This window comes from Diceros bicornis, chromosome 26 (genome assembly GCF_020826845.1).
Source record: "Diceros bicornis minor isolate mBicDic1 chromosome 26, mDicBic1.mat.cur, whole genome shotgun sequence".
In the NCBI taxonomy this organism is placed as follows: Eukaryota; Metazoa; Chordata; class Mammalia; order Perissodactyla; family Rhinocerotidae; genus Diceros; species Diceros bicornis.
Window position 1 is genome coordinate 46,742,981 of NC_080765.1, and position 19,922 is coordinate 46,762,902.

Sequence of the window (19,922 nt, forward strand, 5' to 3'; positions counted from 1 at the left end):
AGGCTGCCGCGGAGTCCCAGGATCCCCGTCACAGAGACACTCCCTTCCATCCCATCTCTATTGTCACCCTCCTGACTTCACCACCCACCCTCATCCTCATTCTCTCCCCACACCCACTCCCAAGGCATGGGGCGACCTTCCCCATGAATTATAGAGCCTACTCCCCGAGCCTCTCCCTGTACCGCCCACACCGTTTAGCCCCCATCCTGACCCACCTTCTCCTTCCCATGGGCCCCGCCTCCGTGTCCCTTCCTACTTAGTGTATTTAGCTCACTTTCCAAGCACCCAACTGAGCGCCCCGCCAGCCTTGTGCCAGGGCCCCGGCTCCCTGGGGCTCGGGCCGTCTGCTGCACCTGCTTGTCAGCACGCTACCCGCTGCAGCAGGAGGGAAACCACAGGACCAGGCCGTCCATCTCTAAATCAAGGTCCCCATTCTCAGCTCGGGCCTCTGGCCAGTGTTTCTCACACCTGAGCAGCCTCAGAATCACCTGGGGGAGGGGAGAACGTCAAAACATGGTCTGCTGGGCCCTAAGAACCTGCACCTCCGACAAGTTCCCAGGTGACGCTAAGCCTTCTGGCCAGGGACCCCACTTTGGGAACCATAGCTCTGAGCACCCTGCTTTTCATTCTCTGCAATGATATGTCTAACCTGTTCCACTCTCCTCTTTCAGCTGAGGCCAGGGCCAGGACCCCAGCCGTGTTCCAGAACTCCCGCATTCTGCGTTGCCTCCAGCCTTCTCAGGAGCCAGCCTAGCTTGGCCTCCTTCCCTAGGGTCCTGGACACGCTCATGTGTCTCCATAGTCTCCTCTCCTGACCCCTCCAAAAGCCAAACTTGAATAAGCTTTTTCAACTCACCATCTCTGTCTGGTCACCCCAATATTGCCTAGGCCTGCCCGTGGGTCACCTCCACACCGCTAAATCCAAAGGCCACCATTCACCCTCAGGCCTCGCCTTACTGGCCTCGGCAGCCTTCGGCCAGCTCCCAACCACCCCCGCGAGAGCCATCCCTCTCACGTGGCATTTGTTCACTTCACTGTGTGCTCTACTGAACGCTCTCCCAGGCAAGCCCTGCACAGGGACGCAGCCGGGAGCGCAACAGAGGAGCCTATGGGAGAGGCACGCCGGGAAACTGAGGCAGAAGAACAAGCTCACAGACTGAGCGCTGTCCGCCCAGAGAGAGCAGGAGGTGTGGTGCGTCTCCCAGCAGTGATGTGGGAGCACCTGGCGCTCGTTCTGAACGTGAATCAGCACTGATGGATGGGTCCACAGTGAGCCCGCAGTCCTGCCCTCCCCCACCGAGCCCCACTCCTTTGAGGCCACCACGTTCAGCTCCCTCAGCTTTTCCTCCTGGAACCTGTGAACCTGCACGATTCTAAACACTGCGCACGTGCTATTTCGGGATCCACCGGCCCTAGGACCTTGATCTCTTGTGCCCAGGAGAGCCTATTAGACCTTCCTGTCAGCGGCACTTTCTGCCCCGTCTACAGGATCCTCTAACCAGCCTCCCAGGTGCGCGTCACAGGCCACAGCCCAGGCCCACCTGGCGTGGCCTCCCTCTCCCTGGGCGACTGCAGCCACTGCCAGGGCTCAGGGACCACCCACACTCCACGGAGCCTCCTGAGGAGCCCCACACCACTTCAACTAGCCACCTCTTGGAGGGCTGCCCATGGTCTCCCAGGCACAGCCCACAGCCCCGGCATCCCATCTGTCCCCTCCCACCTCCACTCCCTCCATCGAGGCTATGTGCCACCACCATCCTCCCAGGACAGCCTTTCTATACTGCACACTCGACCCTGTCACTCCCTCTATTGAAACCTGCAACGCTCCTGACACTTAGATAAAGCCCCATCCCAGCTCGGCTCCTGGTCGTGTCTGCAGCCTCCCCTCTGTGCACTCTGTCCCCTCGGCCTGCATGCTCTGGGCTCAGCAGAATCACTGGAGCCCAGCAAGGCCCAACAGGTATGGCCTATCAGCTGTCGTCTTTGGAGCCCTGTATGGCCCCCATAGGCCAGAGTCCTCCCCTGGCAGGGAAGAAAAGCCCTGATCAAGTGCTCCGTACAGCCCGGTTCGAGGGAACGAAACATGGTCTGTGAAGAACCTCTGCCTCACTGGGCATCTGGGTCCCTTCCTCCTTCCCCTCCCTGAGGAGCCTGGCCACTTGCCATGGGGCCGGGTTTCCCCTCTCTGGACCCTAGCTGCCCAGCTGAGAGCTCTCCGGCTGGGCCTGGTTGCCCCCGGGTGCCAGCAGGATCATGCCGCGACCTACACTTACCAGTCTGGGGTTGACTTCAGTGGAGATGAGCTTTAGGAGACAGCTGAGGAGGCGCTGCTTGTGGAAGGTGGTGGGTGGGGAGCCAGTGCGGGGGCCCTGGGCCTGCCCGCCAGGGGCCTGGCCCTCTGGGCCCAGCACCGCCAGCCAGTCGTATTCCAACTGCAGCTTGTTCGGCTTGCCCATCATGAGGTAGACTTCAGCCAGCGTAAGGCTTTCGGAGGTCTGTAGGTTCCAGCCCTCCTCGCGGAGCTGCTGGGCCAGCCGGCTGGCGGGGACATCCTTCGGAGGCCTGGTGGCAGGCTGTCCGTGAGGCAGCGGGGGGTCCAAGGAGCTCGCCTTCTCCTGGGGCTCCTCTGCAGGTGCATCTGCCGAGTCTTTAGTGCAAACATCTGGCTGGAGCCGGGGGCTGGGCTGAGGCTCTGGACCAGGTGGGGCACGGACGGGGGACGGTGCCCTGGCCCGGGCGAGGTCAGCCGTGTCCGCATTGCTGGGGATACGAGTCTCTGGGGAGGCGCGTCCCGAGGGCCGCAAGTCTGCGCAGCGGCACTGCTCGGGGATGATGAGGTCCTGACAGGACTTCATGTAGCGGGGGAAAGGGTCCAGGAGGGAGAGCTCATCCTCCAGCTCTGGGAGCTGGCCACAGGCACATGTCATGGCTCCGGGCTCTCGTGTAGGGCCGTCGCCTCCCTCTGCAGGAGTGACCACAGGGGTCTTCTCAAGCCGTCCCCCAGTGTCCTGGAGCCCAGAGGGAAGCCTGTCAGGAGCATCCAAGCTGCTGAGGCTCGGGGCAGCCCCTTCCCCAGGGGCACTTTCGGGGGAACTCTCTCCGGAGCTCTGCGAAGCATCAGTGGAGGGAGGGGGCCGTCCTGCACCCTTGCCCTCAACGCCACCCCGCGGGCACTTCACCTGGCCCCTGGCCGTGCCCTGCCCGCTCTGGATGCCCAGGATCTGGGCTGGAGGCAGTGTGTGGGTGTCCTTGGCGCTCTGCTTGCACCGGCCACCCTCCTGCCAGTGCACTGTGCAGAAGGCCTTGGAGTGCACCACACGGGCCACTCCCGGCAGCGGCGTCAAAGTGCAGTTCTCTCCCGGGAACAGATGAAGCGCCACCTTCTCCTGCAACGGCTCTGCGAACGAGTCCTGGAGCTGCCGCTCCTCGAGCGTCTTCCGCTGAGCGCACTGTCAAGGAACCACCTTCACAAGCCCCCTGGGCACCACTGAGCCCTGGGGAAAGTACGACCCACGCACTTCCTTCTTCAGGAACTTCACACCTGACACACACCCTTCTAGCTGGGGACTGGGCAGGGCTGGGAGCTAGGCAAGGACAGGAAGAAGTCTGAGGCTGTCCTCGCTCATTTTGCTCAACCTGCTGGCTGGGATGCTTCGGCCACAGCCCATGGGCCAGGCAGCGGCCACCGACAGCGCAGAGGGCTGCTGCAACAGAGTTCTAACACTGCAAGAAGGTCAGAAAGGGGCTTGTACCCAAAAGCCAGAGGACGAAGGGCTGTGGGTTTTAGCTCCAGTTCTACACCATCTCCCGGCACAGCTGCTGTGCCCGACGGGGCCCCACTGCAATCCCAGGACTGAGAAGCGACAGCCCACTCTCAGGCAGCAAGCGCTGCAGGGTTTGGGGAGGTTGCTTTAGCAGGAAAAAGATACAATGCGCACTTCATGGAGTGCCCACTTCTGCTTCAAGAATTCGATGAGGCTGGAGACCTTTCGATGGAGCTCCACAATCATCCTACAGAGAAACAAGACAGGAAAAGGGAGGCAGTTACATGGGGAGAGAATCTTCTGAAGAGCCCCCAGAGGCTGCAGGCAGCAAGACGATCTCGGAAGAGGCACCAAAGGAGGGGCCAGAGCCACGATGTCTCAGGAGGGCTACTGACTCCTTCTCTTGAAAATTAACCTTTTTAATTGAGATAAACGGAGACTCACAAGAAGAAGCTGCAAGAAAAAATAGTGAGACCCCATGTACCCTTTACAGCACAAGATCTCAACCAGGATATGGACCTTGGTACAACCCACTATCCTGTTCTATTATCTCCTTTTGGGTTCCAGAAGGGTGGGTCTGGCCAGTCTTAATTAATCCCAAGAACATAAAAATACATATGGAAGGAATGAAGTCCTGACACTGTGCTACGACATGGATGAGTCCCCAAAACACCACGCTCAGTGAAGGAGCCAGGCAGAAAGGCCCACAGAGTGTACGACTCTGTGCGGTCAACGTCCAGAACAGGCAAACCCATAGACAGAAAGTCGACTGGTGGTTGCTGGGGGGAGGGAGTGATGAAAATGTTCTGAAACCAAATAGAGGTGATGGTTGGACAACACTGTGAAGGTACTCAATGTCCCTGTATCAGACAACTTAAAATGGCTAATGGTTAATTCTATGTTATGTGAATTTTATCTCAGTCTAAAAAAAAATGTGTAAATGGAAAATGGTGTTGTGTCCATAAATCAGACACAAATTCTCAGGGAGATGGTAAGAGAGGAACGGCAAAGGGTTTATGGGGGACAGATTCTGTAGCCATCAACCTGCTAACCACGACGTCCTTTCACAGCCCGCTCTCAGCCCGCGAGACCCTGGCCCAGGTGTGGAACTGTAGTTTGGTGCTTCCAGGCTCCCCAATGTCTGAGGACCCCGATGGCAGTGCATCACCCCACCCCACCCCACCCTCACGAGACATGAGAGCACTGGGCTGAAATCCACCACTCACCAGTGGTTCCCTGACGGAACCCAAACACCACCCCTCCAGCCCTGTCCTTCTCAGGCCAGGTTACCTGAGCCTCGGGTTCTGGGCAAGGCTTTGCACTCGGGCCCAGGCATGGTTGTTCCGTGGCTGCAGCTCTACAGGGACTTTCAGGGGCAGACGCACTGGCTTCTGGTCCTCTTCGTCACTCAAGCCTGCAACAGGAAGGGGCCATGAGAGCCTGGCACATATGGACTGGGATGCAGAACACAAGGCACTAGGCCAGACAACTAACAAAACCAGAGAGGAGCTGAGGGCAAACAGCCTGTGAGTGAAAGCAAGGCTGGTGGAGAAGCCGACAAGGATCCCACTCTACAGGAGGAATGCCAACCTGGCTGCTCGTGCATCTGCAAGGCCAGAGGCACACACCACACCATGAGAGGCCACAAGACTCACTCCTGACACCAGCCGACACTCTGAACACTGCTATGTCCCCTGAGCTAAACTTAATTTACAGAGGGGACATGTTGCTGTGACAAGCAGTTCTGAACCTGGGAGCTGCCCAGGGGATTCAGGAGGCTTGGACACAGAACCACCGCAGCAGAAACATTTCCAGCTCAGCCTGTCCATCGCTAAATGGAGCAGAACAGAACGCCTTCCCTGACCACCCCCAGCCCACCTTTACGTACCATCCGGGTCACAGAGCTTCTTCAGGGCTCGGCACATGGGTGCTTTGATCCGCAAGTTTCTCCCTTTGTAACGTACTGTGGTGGCCCTGGGAAGAGTTTTAAAGATGCACTGAGTCCTCTAAATGAACAGGCGCTCCCTGCTCAGCACAGTACTCAGGGCCAGCGCATCCGACACCCACACAGCTCAGAGCGGAGACAGGCCTGGCTGAGCGCCCACCCCAGTTTCCAGAGTTCGTACTCAGCCCCGCCAGGGGCCCCCACACCGCCCCATGGAGCTCCCAGGATGGCAGGCAGATGTGCATGACAGAGACAATGCTGTGACTCTGGCCATCCCACCACTTTCCCGACCACACCTCACACTGCAAAAGAAACACGCTCTGCCCTCCTGCCTGGCGACGGGCGTGGCACCAGCTGCTGTCCCATCCCCTGGAAGGCCCAGGGCATTGCGGTCCCCGTCAGATGTCAGATGGCATACCCTTCTCTCCTCCTCCTCCAGGACCCTGGAGAGCAGAAGCTCCCAACCCACCACTGGGCGACCGCCTCTGCATGTCAGCCACCCCCAGTCCCTCTGTAAACCACACGAGCGGGGCCAGGCGTATGGGGCACTCGTGGCCAACGGGCATGGGGGCCACGTTCTTGTGCTCCTCCAGCTGGCCTGCAGGCAGGCCCAGGCAGCAGGGCCTGCCCCAAATCTGTCTGTCACAGCTGCAGGGGACATTCCCTCTGAATACTGCTGTGACATCAATTTATATAATACTAGAATTATACAAAGAAATACTATGCAACTAATGAAATGAATACAAAAGCTACAAAAAAAGTTCCTTCTAAAAAACACACTTGGAATGCTTTGGAGATATACTCAATAAAGGTAGCCTGTGTTAAAAAATGGCAGTAAAGTTAAGTGTGGGCAAGACAGTGTGAAAGACTAGGGTGACCTGGAAGGATCCTGTAGCCTGACTGCTGTGGGCCCCGGGGCTCTTGCTCCGCTTGAAAACCGGAAATTGCAAGTGATGCATTGTGGCCAGAGCTTCTGGGACAAAAACACCACGGAACTCTGAGGAGCAAACCCCAGGCAAAGAAAAGGCCTTGGCCAGCCACTCAACAGCTGGTGAACAAATACAGGTTTATGTTTTACAAAAGGCTCAAGGTCTGTGTATATTATTTTTATGACTGTTTTAGCCAACTTTCTTGACTGACTGACCAACCCTCAGCTGTGAGTACTTCAGGTGAGAGAACTGCTTCTGCACTTACCATTCAATTTCTCGGATACATTCAGTGAAAAAAGTTACAGAATGCCGTGATTCTGACGGTAGGAAAAAACATATATATTTACATCTGTATATATTCATATTTGTATCTGTACATTTATGCACATAAATTCCCTGAGAAAAAATTCAGAAGGATACATACAGCATTACTGTAAGTGGTTATTTTGGGAAAGAGGGTGGGCTGGGGTGGATGGGGTGGCTGAGGGTCTTCTTATGTTTTATATACATTTGTATTGTTCGACACTTTTATAAATGCATTCATATATAACTTGTACAACTTTAAAAAGTGTTATTATACAATAATATTGCCTAAAATCAGAGATCAGAAGGCAAGCAATGGTCTCAAATGGAATGGGAATGAGAGGGAGAGACCCTTTCACGACGACTCCCCATGCTGACTTACAGGAGCAGTCTCAAGTGCACGCATGTGATGGAGAAGCCAGCCGGCCTCTCGCAGCCCCAGACAGAAGAGTGCACCTCCACAACTTCCACCTCAGGAAACAAAGCTGCAAACCCCTCCTTCTTGGAAGGGAAACAGCTCTAATTTCCACATTATAGTCTCAATTCTCTAAGCAGTGGATTTTACCATTGCCCCCAAAGCCTGCAGGACTTTAAGCGAGTGTTTATAACTCAAACAGGGAGGTCCCATGGGGGACAGGACAAACAGCTGGGTACAGTCAGTCAGAAAGCTCAAGGATTCCAGCACCAACTCATCCCGGGCAACTGCAATTCCTTCTATCCATCCATCCACCCTTCCATCCATCCACTCATCTGTCTATCCATCCATCCATCCATCCACCCACCCATCCAAGTACCAACTGAGCCCGTTCTGCACTGGCAATCAAACACAGGAGACCTCGGAGCAGAACTGAGATTTGGGGAGCCCAGCTAAAGAGGCAAGAAGACCCCAGGAAGTCATCTCCCCCCCATTCTGTCAGGAGGGGTGATTCAGAGAGGATGAGAGTCTACACAGAACAACTACATGCTCTACTGAGACCAAATGCTTGAGTCTTAAACCACCTCAACCCAGGGGAAGTACAGGCAGCAAAGTGCTACCGTGGATGCGCTGACAACACTGGGGCAGGCCGCAGAGGGGGCCAGGAGGAACATTTTAGAAGAGCAGTAATTAAGCATCGAATCCATTCTTAACCCCCACAGTAACGGGCTCTGGGAACAGGTGGACGTTCTGCTCATCACCTTTGGTTGCATCTGCTGCAACAAAACACAACAGCAGCCAGCATGACCCAAAGAGCGGGCGGAGCCCCGTCATGTGGCACCTGTGTGTACAACCATCACATTTTCCGTTAAACTGCTATTTTGTGACTTCCTTTTTTTTTAAGTGAAATTGAGCAGCCCCTTTTTTTATGACTAGATAACCATTCTGAGATGACAATCCGTTTCCTTTTCTCTCCAGGGGAAGCTCTCTGAGTGGCCTGAGGCTGGAGCCTGAACAAGGTAGTGCTTGACGCTCAAGCTCGCAGGGAGAAGGCCGCTCAGGCCTGGGACCCCTGGACGTGGGCCCCCTACACTACCCCCTGAAAGACAGGCTAGACCAGGGCTTCCCCAGGGCACAGGGGTTTAAGAGGTCCTGTCTGCAGAAGGAGCACCACTTGACCTCTGACGGAATGTGACAACACGGAGGGTTCTAGCTGAGCCTCCACTGCATGTCACTTTGACAAAACAGGCAACCAAGTAATCCCTCCATGTACACTGGCGTCTGGCTTGCCTTTCTGATAAGAGATTTATTTTCTTCTCTGCAAAGTTACTTGATAAATCTAATAAGCACATGCTAAATTCTATGCTGCTGGGTCTGTGACCAATGTAATAAGATTTAATTTTAGAGCTTTTCTCAATTCATTTACTCCTTAATCTAATGCTACAATTTTATAACGAAAGGAGATTCACAGTTAATTGAAAAAGGTCTGCATGAGAACCATGGACCGGAAGTTAGTTAAATGCTCAATGCTTTTTGGTCTTAAATCAAGTAGTTTTCCACAGACACCTTACTAATTTTCCCCATCTCTGTTTCACCTTTACACGTTTTTTGCTTTGTTCTTAAAAATTGATGTCTGTTGGGGAAAGAATAGACATATAAATCAATGGAACAGAACTGAAAGTCCAGAAATAGAGCCATTCAGTACAGCCAAGTGATCTCAGACAATGGTGCAAAAGCAGCTAATGGAGGAAGGATGGTCCTTTCAACAGATGGGGCTGGAACAACTGGACACCCACAGGCCAAGAAAAGGAACCTTGGTGTAAACTTCACATCATATACAAAAATTAATTCAAAGCAGAACATGGATTCAAATGTCAAACGATACAACTTCTAGAAGAAAACGTAAGAGAACATCTTTGTGACCTTGGATTAAGCAAAGAGTTTTAGATAATGACACTAAAACTACAACCCATAAAAGAAAAACATGACAAATTGGACTTCATCAAAGCTAAAAACTTCTGCCCTGTGAAAGACACTACTAAAGAGAATGACAAGACAAGTCACAGACTGGGAGAAAATATTTGGAAACCACCTGTCTGATAAAAGACTTGTGTCTAGAATATATAAAGAACTCTCTAAACTCAATAATAAGAAAATGGGCACAAAGTTTGAATAGGCACTTCACCAGAGAAGATATACAGATGGTAAATAAGATACTCATCATCATTACTCATCAGGGAAATGCAAATTAAAACCACAATGAGATGTCACTTCACACCCACCAGGGTGGCTCAAAAGAACAAACAAACAAACTGAAAACCAAGTGTGGCGCATGTGGGGAGCAACTGGCAACCCTCTAGAAGCAGTCTGACAGCTCCTTATAAAGTAAGGCACATACTCACCATCTCCTCCTCCTGGGGATCTGCCCAGGTGAAATGAAACGGGGGTACGGGGACACTCCTCTGCAGGAAAAGGCATGAACTGTGGATCCATGCATGGATCTCTGGTGTACATTGCTGAGTGGAGGACGCCAACCTCAGAAAGTCACATACGGTTTAGATGACACTCTGGCAAAGGCAGAACTATAGGGGACGGAGAGCAGCTCAGGGGTTGCTGGGGCTGGGCATAGGGCAGGGGATGACTACAAAGGCACAGCACGAGGGAATCCAGGGGTGATGGAACCGTCTGCATCTTGATTGGGGTGGCACACAACTCTATGCACTTGTTACAACTCAGAACTGCAAGTGAAAGAAGCTGGTCTGAAAAGGCTACCTGCTGTGGGATTCCAACTCAATGACCTTCTGGAAAAGGCAGCTATGGAGACAGTACAAGATCTGAGGTTGCCAGGGGTCAGGGGAGAGAGGGATGAATCGTGGGAGCAAGGGATTTCTGGGCAGTGACACTGTTCTTCAGGGTGTGTAATGGTGGACACGGGTTACTACGCATTCGTGAAAACCCACAGAATGTACACATCAAAAGTGAGCCCTAATTAACCACGGACTTTAGTTGATAACAATGCATCAGTATTGGTTCCTCAATTGCAACAAATGTACCATCTGATGCAAGATGTTCATGACGAGGAGAAAGTGTGCAGAGGAAGGGGGCACATGGGAAACCTCTGTAATCTCTACTCGATTCTCCTGTAAACCTAAAACAGCTCTAAAAGATAAAGTCTGTTAAAAAAAAAAAAAACACAAATCTCATAGAACTGTACACAAAAAAGGCCAAAAGCATACACATTAAAATATTAGAAATTTAAAAATGGATGTCAGTACACCCCGCCCCCCAATCTATCCACATGGAACTAGAGAAATGCTTTCACCCAGAACGGACGGCACCCCTGCTTCCTGAGACTCTGCAAAGACCACCCAGATCCCTATGCAGCCTGCAGATAAGGGCCTGGCCTGACCCTCCCAGCTCTGCTCCTCCCCCTGCAGATCCCTGCATTCCAGCCACGTCGATCTCCCGATTCCTTCCACAAGCCCAACTGTCACCTTGTACCTTCCGTTCCCTGGCCCGGTCCCACCCACTCTTGTGCCACCCCAGTTCACTTCTTTCTTTAAGACCTTAGCCTAAACGCCATCATCTCCGAAAAGGCTTCCCTGGATGTGCAATGTGGGTTCCTTTCCCGTTACTTGCGGCGTCTGCACCGTTAGTTTTATCATCATATTCATCACCAGTTACCGTGCATGTGCCACACACACACACAGGAAGAAGATGACCTCTGTTCAATGAACTTGCATTAGCTACCATGCCACAGTTTTACCACCAATGCACATCCAGCATCCATTCTTGTGCCTGGCATATGTGGGCACTCATATCCTTCTAGAACTTACGAATGAACACACTATGCAGCAGGCTTTTTGCCTCAGGTCTCTCCATGGTTACAGAGAGAAATCTTTGCACTGAGCTGTCACGGCACCTCGTGCTGGTTCAAATCTTTTCTCGGGTATCTCAGCACCTCTCCGAGAGATGATAACCTAACATCTGAGACACCCAAGCCCAGAGCAGCCAGGTGAGCCGGTGAGGCCCATAAGTAAGAGCTGGAGGCGCCCCTGATGGCTAACAGCTGGCTCATTGCACACTCTGTCCAAGAGTGTTGGTGGTGCTGACTTCACCCACCATTTGCTGAAATCCTTGTTTACATGAGCAAATGCTCCACGGGCATTGTCTGAGCTGACTTCTGCTTTCTTTAGCCACCTCAGTCTTTTTCACTATTTACTGTACCAGGGCCACGGGAGCTACTTTGATCCTGGCCTCTAAGAAAAATAACAACTAATTATCTTCACCCTGCCAACATGCCCACCTTCAGGGCTGCCCTTGATGTCATTTCAGTGACCCCTCCACATGGGGAGCAGAGTAGACCACAGCAACCAGAACCCAGGTGGGGCTGCCACCTGCCAGCAATTTACCAGCAGGAAGCCAGAGGAGCCAGGGAGCCAGTGAGGCTGCACTTCCATTTTCCAGTGGTTCTGGTGGACTCGCGGACGGCTCATCTGTAAATAGCACCGAACATGACGTCTATCTTCACGGCATGTTTTAAATGTCATTGCCCACAAGTCTGCTGTTAGGCAAACCAAGCTCAGGGCCACTCCCATACGCCAAGGACCATGTTGGCCAGGAAGGACATAGCTAAGACCCAAGCCTGCTCCTAGCCCTTCACTGTGCCAAACCACCGGAGCTACTTCTAGACAAGAAGACGTGTCACCTCCATGCCCTCCCATGGACCACAAGCCCGTCTCACTCAGGAAATTCAACGTTGATCCAACACGATTCTCCACTGCGAAGTCTGTAATCAAACTTCCCGTCGTCCCTTCAATACCCTTTATAACGTTTTCTTTCTTCCCTTTTTTCTTTCTTTTTTTTTTAAAATCCAGGATCTAAACAAGGTTTATCCCTGCGTTTGGCTGTCATGTGTCCTCAGTTTCTACGAATCTAGAGAAAGTTCCTTGACTTGGATCTGAGCATTTCATGTGATTAGAAGGAATCTCTTCTTAAACCTCTCCCCAGCTCTCCCTGGCCCACGGCATGCTGGGCAGCACAAGCCTGTGCCACGGGAAATCGCATGTCCTTGGGCCCCGGCTCCCCAAGAAGCGGGCCTGCCTGTCACGCGTCCTGTCTTATTTACCTCATAGCGACTGTGCAAGGGCAGCGTGGCCAGCCCCAATCTCACAGCTAGAACTACAAACCTGCAGAGGCCAGGTCCCATACCCCAGGCCACCAGCTCGTATGTGCTGAAGCCAGAATTCAAACATGCCTGTCCTCACTACCATGGTCACCCAGGTGGGCTGCACCCCACTGGCAGGCAGGGAGAGAGATCCAGTGATTTTCAGTGTGCAGCCTCCACCTTTTGTATTGTCATGTATATTCAACACGACAATCCACATGCATATACTGAAGGTGTCTGCTCAAAACCATTCACTTGAGAGTGTGTGCACCGCGGACAGCAGACAGATTCACAGTCTGGTTGGGGAGAAAGAGAAACTAAAGCACAACAGGACAAGTACATCACACACATATGCCTGAGCACGCACACACACGTACTCGCGCACACACACACACAATGGCCTTCTCCATCCATCGACGGCTGGTGCAAGTGAGCCAACACTTCGGACAACGCTTCCATTGGTAAATCCAGGTGAAGGGTAAACAGGTGTCCACTGTATTATTCGTTCAAATTTTCCAACGTTCAGACTTTTTCATGGTAAAGTTTTCTGAAAGATTAAAAGAGCGACCATCTTGCTTCTTAGATACAGAAGGGTTTTGCGTATGACGCTCATCTGTCAAAGCAGAGGAAGGAGCAGGAGGCACTTGGCATCAATGTGCTTCTCTGCTCAGGATCTGTCAGAGGGTCCCTGGAGCCCCGACTGAGCAAGCCCCGGGCACGTCCCGGCCCCGATGCACTAGGCTAGGGGCCGAGTGGGAGAGACCCTGCCAGAGCTACAGGCCAGTGAGGAGCCTGAGGGGCAAGCACCCACAGCACTGGGAAGAGCACCATGCTGACAAGTCACACGTGAAGGACACGTGACATCCACACTTGGCTCCGAGTCTCAGCAGAGGGGGGCTTGTCACCAGGGGAGGGAGGGAGTGTCCCAGACAGGGCAGGGGAGGGGCAGCAGCAGCCAGAAGGGAAGCCCTGCCCCTCCAGAGTGGCCCCTATCCTAGTGAGGCCTGCAGCCTGCCACCCACGGTTGCATTTTGGCAGCTCTCCTGAGCCCCCCACGTCAAACACAGTGACGGGGCCTGGAGGGAGGAGGAGAGCAGAGAGAAGAAGCCGAGCGAGCCGAGCCCCTCTGCTGCACACTCCTCAAGCCCAGGGCCTCACCAGCTCTGTGTTGGAGCCGGCTCCTGCCCATCCTTGACCCCCGTGGTCTCCAGACCAGCAATGGGGGAGGGTCCCCTCACTCCACAACCCTCCAAAGGCTCCTAGAGTTTTGCCACCAGGTGGCGACAGCACCCACTCACAATGGGCCCAACCAAGGCTTAAACCACATACGTGTGTTATATTTTTGTTTCCAGAAATACAGATAAATGCATTTTTATAAATATATTCCTATAGAGAAAACTTGATTATAGCAGTTTAAAACTAATAAAATTCCTCAATATGGAATTTTTCTTTTCTGATCAAAGCATTCTTCCTAAATATTCAAAAAAAAAAAATATGTATGAAGTAGAAAGTGGGGGTGCCCCATGTACCCACCACCCCAAGAGAACTCTGGTTTGAGGTGGGGGTTACGTGTCCAGACGCTCTGCTGGGCCCACACAGCCCCATACACACGCTCTGCCTCACTTTTAGAAACAAGAAGACAGACCTTCCACATCCAACCCGGAGCCAGCTCTTCACTCTGCGACGCCCCGTTGCTAGTAGGAGCAACGTCTCGATGTACATCCTCACAAGGTTGGCTCGCCGTTGACCTAATTATTTCCTGGAAGTGGAATTGTTGGGTCGGAGGGCGCGCACACTTAAATGTGGGACGAATTACAAACTCACACTCCGTTCCCGCTATTGGCAAACATGATCATCGACAACGCTGAGACCTCTCTATCCACAGTCATGAAAAATGACACTGTTTTAATTTGTCTTTCTTCTTGTTCTGAGCCAAGTGGGGTGGAAGAGGCCAGAAGTGGCGCAAGGAGGGGCTTCTGCAAAGGCTGGTGGTTTAACATGTATTCCGTTCCTTGATCTGGGTGGGACCACTTGCTGAAAACTCATGGAGCTGTACACTCTGGGTCTGTAAGCTTTCCTACACGTTCATTATGCTTCAATTTAATGTTCAAAGACACTGCACTTTGATTCTGATTGCAACTGCACATATCTATAATTAATTTAGGGAGTGCAGACATCTTTACAGTGCTGTATCTTTCCATGCCATCAACCTGACTTCCCTCTGCTGGCACTGACCTTGAGGTCTGAGGTCGTGTCTGTCTGTATGGCTCCTTCCTTCCTTTCTAAACCCTCCTCTTTAGAAGGAAGTCACTGCTCGCAGCCCACACTTAGAGGAGGGGAGTTATGCTTCCCTCCTCAAGCATGGAGTATCTACATAAATTACGTGGAATTCTGCATGGGAGATTTGTCTCTTGTTCCCTGTTTATTTATTCAACCATTGATTATATCAGCATGCACTCATAGATATTTATTTTTTACTTAGGTTATAACCCAACACTATGTTACCAGACAAGGACTCAAAGCAAACAAGGGATGTAGACGCTCCTCGTGAATCCCTGCTTGTTCAGAACCATCCTGACCATCACCTCGCCCTGGGGCTTGGCTAATCAGCAAGGAGCCGAGACTGAGAAGTCTCAGCTCTGCCCCTGGCTTATCCGTACCTTCAGACTTTCAGCTCAGAGACTTGGGGCTCTCCCATCTCCAGCAGCTCCTAAAACCAACCCCCTGTTCATTTACAAACTCCTCAAAACCAGCCTTCCTCACAAGCCCAAGCAGTCGTGAAGCGTCAGGCACGTGTCCCTCCGGAACCCAGGAGATGGTCCCCACACACTCCAACAGGACAACCTCCTCCCTGGGCCGGCTCCTGCCACAAAACTAAGACACAGCCAAGCAAACTCACTGCTTTTCATCAAACCAGCCCCAAACGCCCTTGAGCACAAAGCAAAGAGCCGAGAATACCGGCTCACCCAACGAATCTAGGGCAACTGAAATAAAAGGTGATGTGAGATTTGCCCCCAAAATTGCACCACAGGGGGGGCCCTCTCCCTCAAGGGGCAATGTCCTCGCCTGCTGATGAGATGGTAACATCAGGAACCATCTCAGCCAAGGCTCTTTCACCTTTTTAAGATTCCTCAGAGGCACGCAACGCTGCCTGAATATCCCACATACCAGAGCAAACACGGCCCCCACCTGATGGGCGCAGGGCAGGTGTGAGGCTGGGAAGGAAGGCAGCATGCTGAAGCTGCAACAGGTGAATGGGGGTAATGAACGACCCACTAGGCCATGGCCAGCGGCCTCTTGTCCCACTTGCCTTTGACCATATTCCACACACCTCTCGAGGCTCCATTTGCCCAGGGACACCAGTTTTTAAGGCTGCCGACACTCCCTGGCAGTTGGGGTCAATCACTGCTCTTTCATGCGGCAGTGATGTGTACAATCTAGGTACTATTAGGCCTAGGCTCCAAACTGGTGGCAGTTCACAGAAAGAAAGCCTCAAGAATCCAACACAAGCATCTGTCAGGGGAGACACTGGGCTGGGCCAGAGCAGAAACGCACACAGCCTGCCCTGCCTGGCAGGCACTCACACCTGAGGGACGGGGGCTCGAAGGCCATCCAACACCAGGCAGAGGGAGAAAAGCAACCAGAGGTGCAAGAGGGCAATGTCCTGTGGATGCAGCAGAGGCTGGTGAGACTGTTCCAGGGGACAGCTTGACCTCTAGGACTTTGACAGGCAGGGGCCTGGGGATAGCGGGTGGGTCCATCTAAGCCAAGGGGCAGAGAGGTCCAGGTGAGAGCAGAGAAGCTCAGTGGGGTGAGTGGGAGGAGAAATTCACGTGCGCAGAATCCACAGACTATAGAACGGGGGACAGCAGGGCTGTGCTGTGCCCTGGAGTCCAGGGCAGCAGCATGACTGGGGACTGAGCTCAAGCAGCTATGAGAGAGGGAAAAGGGCTCATGGTGGGGGTGGGAGAGGGTGCCTAGGGAGGCACACCCAGAAATGGATAGGCCCATCTGCAGTGCTTCCACCTGACTGGAGAGGGCAGCGAGGGGCACTGAGTGAGAGACCCTCAGAGTGTGAGGTGGGCGGCATCTTTCCCAGGAAGAGCTGTTGGAGGCTTCCAGCTGGGACACAGGACACGTCTGCGACATAACAGGATTTATAAATCAAGGCACAGAAATGGGGGACAAGTTAGATCTGGGATCCTTCACCCAGAAAAGGTAACAGAGGCCCCCCTGCGAGTTAAAACAGCCAAAGGAGAAAGTGCAGGGACGCTGTGATGGCCTCAGGAAGGGTGCGCGGGAGAAGAGAAAACCAGGGCTGCAGGAGAGAAGGTGGAGTGGGAGGAGGGAAGGCTGGGGCGGTCACAGGAGCTGGAGACCAGCTCAGTCAGGCAACCGGCTGGAGGCTGGGGACCAACTAGCGCTGCTAGCAGGGCAAAGGAGGGCTCGAAAGCCAACTCCAAAATCAGAGCCAGTGGGTAAACCAAAGAGCCATTGGGCAGGGTGGCTCTTTCACGCAGCAAAGTCCCCCAGTGTGGTATCTCTGGATCAGAAACTGTCACAGCAGGAGGGGCTGAGCAGGCATCCGTGGTGTTTCTCTGTAAGCAGGAGAACCTTGAGCTCTTAGAGGCCGTGAGCATGAGGTGAGAACAGAGTCAGACTCCGCTTTGCCTCAAGGAGCACAGAGCCTTCGTGGGCACAAGAAGGGGTCGTGGGCAGATAAGGCAGGAAAAGCCATCAGAAAAGACATAGGATGAACACCAGAAAAAAATGTAACAGGAAGGCCGGGAGGGAGGGCCTTCTAGAAGCAAGAGGAGAACCAACACTATGAAATGCACAGAGGTTGAGGAAGGAGAGCAAGAAAGTGAAGGCTGTGTGGAGACGGCCACCCCAGCCCAGAGACCCACAGGAAGGCGGAAGCCCCAGGCACCCTCTCCACTAGGACGGGGAGAGGCGTGGGGTCAGGTCAATCGGCTCTCAGCAGCTGGCCACCTCCCACTGGGGCAGATGCTGAACTGCAAGGTATCAGGTTTAACTCTGAGGAGCTCAGTATCTAATGGTCCTCATGGTGAAAAGGGGAGAAAATTGCACGTATTTCAAGTTCCATGTTTCAGAGAAAAACGCAAACATCCAAAAGGAATAGGTACGGTTTCACAACATAGCTTTTACTTACCCCACCTGAATGAGCTCATTCAACTTGGTCGCATTCTTGTCATCCATACCTTTAAACGGAAAAAAAATAAACGTGACCATGAAGTAGTTAGGAACAAAACTGGAGAAGATTCCCTAACAATTATCTTCAATGTAGAATCCAAATCACCCTACGGAATACTCAAGGTTTTCCAGAATAAAACCCCTATGTTAGCTGCAGCCCTTCCCCCAGGGTCAAAACAATGTGTCACCTGTGCTGAGGGCACCATCCCCACCTGCACATCCTCTCCGCCCACCCAGACTTTCTCTGCACAGCTGATCGCTCCTCCCAAAAGCTCTCTCGCAGACCCCCTGCTACAATGAACCTCTACTTGTCCCCAGCCTTTCTTGGGTGAACCGCCGTGCCCTGCACATGCTTCTCCTGCTAGGCTCTTGTGTTACCTGCGGGCCCCCCTCAGTCAGCTTTGAATCCCCAGGCTCCCAGAGTCTGCTGAATGACGAACAGAGACCCTGCGTGTTTACTAGAACAGGCGCCCCCTTCCCTCTGCCCTCCTGGCACTCACTGCTCGCCTTGGGACGTGCGGGAGGGCAAGCAGAGCAAGCAGGCAGGGGGAGAACCTGGGGGCAGGTTTTGGGTGCTCACTGTGCAGTTCTTTGAACTCTTCTCTATGTTTGGGTAAAGAAAAAAAACAGCAAGCCACAAAAACATGGCCAGGCTGAAAACCAAAGACAAGGACAGAACCTCAAAAGCAGCCAGAGAAAAGCCATGACTCCCCTACAGAGAAATAAGGACACAAGTGGCCAGTGCCCTCTCACCACAAACAATGCAAGCCAGAGACAGTGGAACAACATCTTTAAAGTGACAAAGGGGAAAAACTGTCAAATCAGAATTCTACAACCAGCAAAAATATCTTTTAAGAATGAAGACAAAATAAAGACTTTTCAGATAAATAGTAACTAAAAGAATTCATGGCAGGCACAACGGCGTGACAACAAGCACTAAAGGAAGTTCCTCAGGCTTCAGGGAAATGGTCCCTCATAGAAATGAATCTTCAGGAAAGAAGGCAGAACACTGGAGAGGGCAAGTGTGCAGACTTGCTCATTAAACATGACGTCAGATACAGCCCTGCCCTCAGACGGGCAGAAATCAAACAGGCTCCCGTCAACATACATGTCAGCTGTGACAGCTACGGGAAGGGAGAGGCTCAAGTGCCGTGAGAGTGGGCGACACGGAGATCCAGCCCCTCATGGAGGATCGTGGACATGTGAGCTGAGAGTGACAGGTAAGCAGGAGTAAACAGGCAAAAGGAGAGGGAAGGGCCCATTGGTCCTTGGATGGACAGACAGACAGAAGGCCTGAGTGCGCAAAGCCACAACTTCGGAGTTTGAGTCACCAGATGGGGCGCGGTGCAAGGAACCGCCCTTCAAAAAGAAGCCGTCTGAACAAACTGGTGAAGACCAAGGACAGCCGAGGTGTCTCTCCCTCACCCCGTCCCAACTCTGGCCGCTGCGGCGGACAAATAAGCCCTGGGTTTAAGAACCAGGCCTGGAGGCAAAGTGTGATCTGTCACCTAACAGCCAAGGAGACTTGAATGGTCATGCATTTTCAACAAAATGGAGTGTTCTCAGCCCTTTCTTCAAATGGGGACAACAACCAGTCACACGGCTTCTACAATGTTTGACACAAGGTAATGTGTGCCAGTCCCAGGAACAAAGCAGAGACTCTACAGTGTCAGGATTCGCATGTGTCTGGAGACCTCAGAAAAGGCACACTAAGTAAAAGCACGCTCTGATCACCTCAGCACTCAGACACATTTTCTTTTTTTTTGTGAGGAAGATCAGCCCTGAGCTAACATTCATGCTAATCCTCTTTTTTTTTTTTTTTTTTGCTGAGGAAGACCGGCTCTGAGCTAACGTCTATTGCCAATCCTCCTCCTTTTTTTTCCCCCAAAGCCCCAGTAGAGAGTTGTATGTCATAGTTGCACATCCTTCTAGTTGCTGTATGTGGGATGCGGCCTCAGCATGGCCGGAGAAGCGGTACGTCAGTGCGCGCCCGGGATCCGAACCCAGGCTGCCAATAGCGCAGCGCGTGCACTTAACTGCTAAGCCTCGGGGCCGGCCCCAGACACATTTTCTGAATAGCCTAGGAAGAGCTAGCACTGAACAGTCAACAGAGGCTGCCATGTGCCGGGAACTCTGTGGAGTGTTGCTCGTCGAAGTGTGCTCCTTTCCCACAAAGATTCACGAA

At 52.8% G+C, this 19,922-nt stretch overlaps 1 protein-coding gene across 2 annotated transcripts in view; it reads right to left on the bottom strand.

The window, feature by feature from the left end:
* CRAMP1 (cramped chromatin regulator homolog 1) overlaps positions 1-19,922 on the bottom strand; it is a 68,031-nt gene that overhangs the window by 21,874 nt on the left and 26,235 nt on the right. For both annotated transcript variants that reach the window (XM_058570380.1, XM_058570379.1), the window contains exons 6-10: positions 17,697-17,745; positions 5,653-5,738; positions 5,055-5,178; positions 3,930-4,011; positions 2,274-3,440 (exon numbers count right to left, since the gene is read on the bottom strand). In XM_058570380.1, coding sequence (XP_058426363.1) covers positions 2,274-3,440; positions 3,930-4,011; positions 5,055-5,178; positions 5,653-5,738; positions 17,697-17,745 — 1,508 coding nt within the window. The remainder of the gene's footprint in view (positions 1-2,273; positions 3,441-3,929; positions 4,012-5,054; positions 5,179-5,652; positions 5,739-17,696; positions 17,746-19,922) is intronic.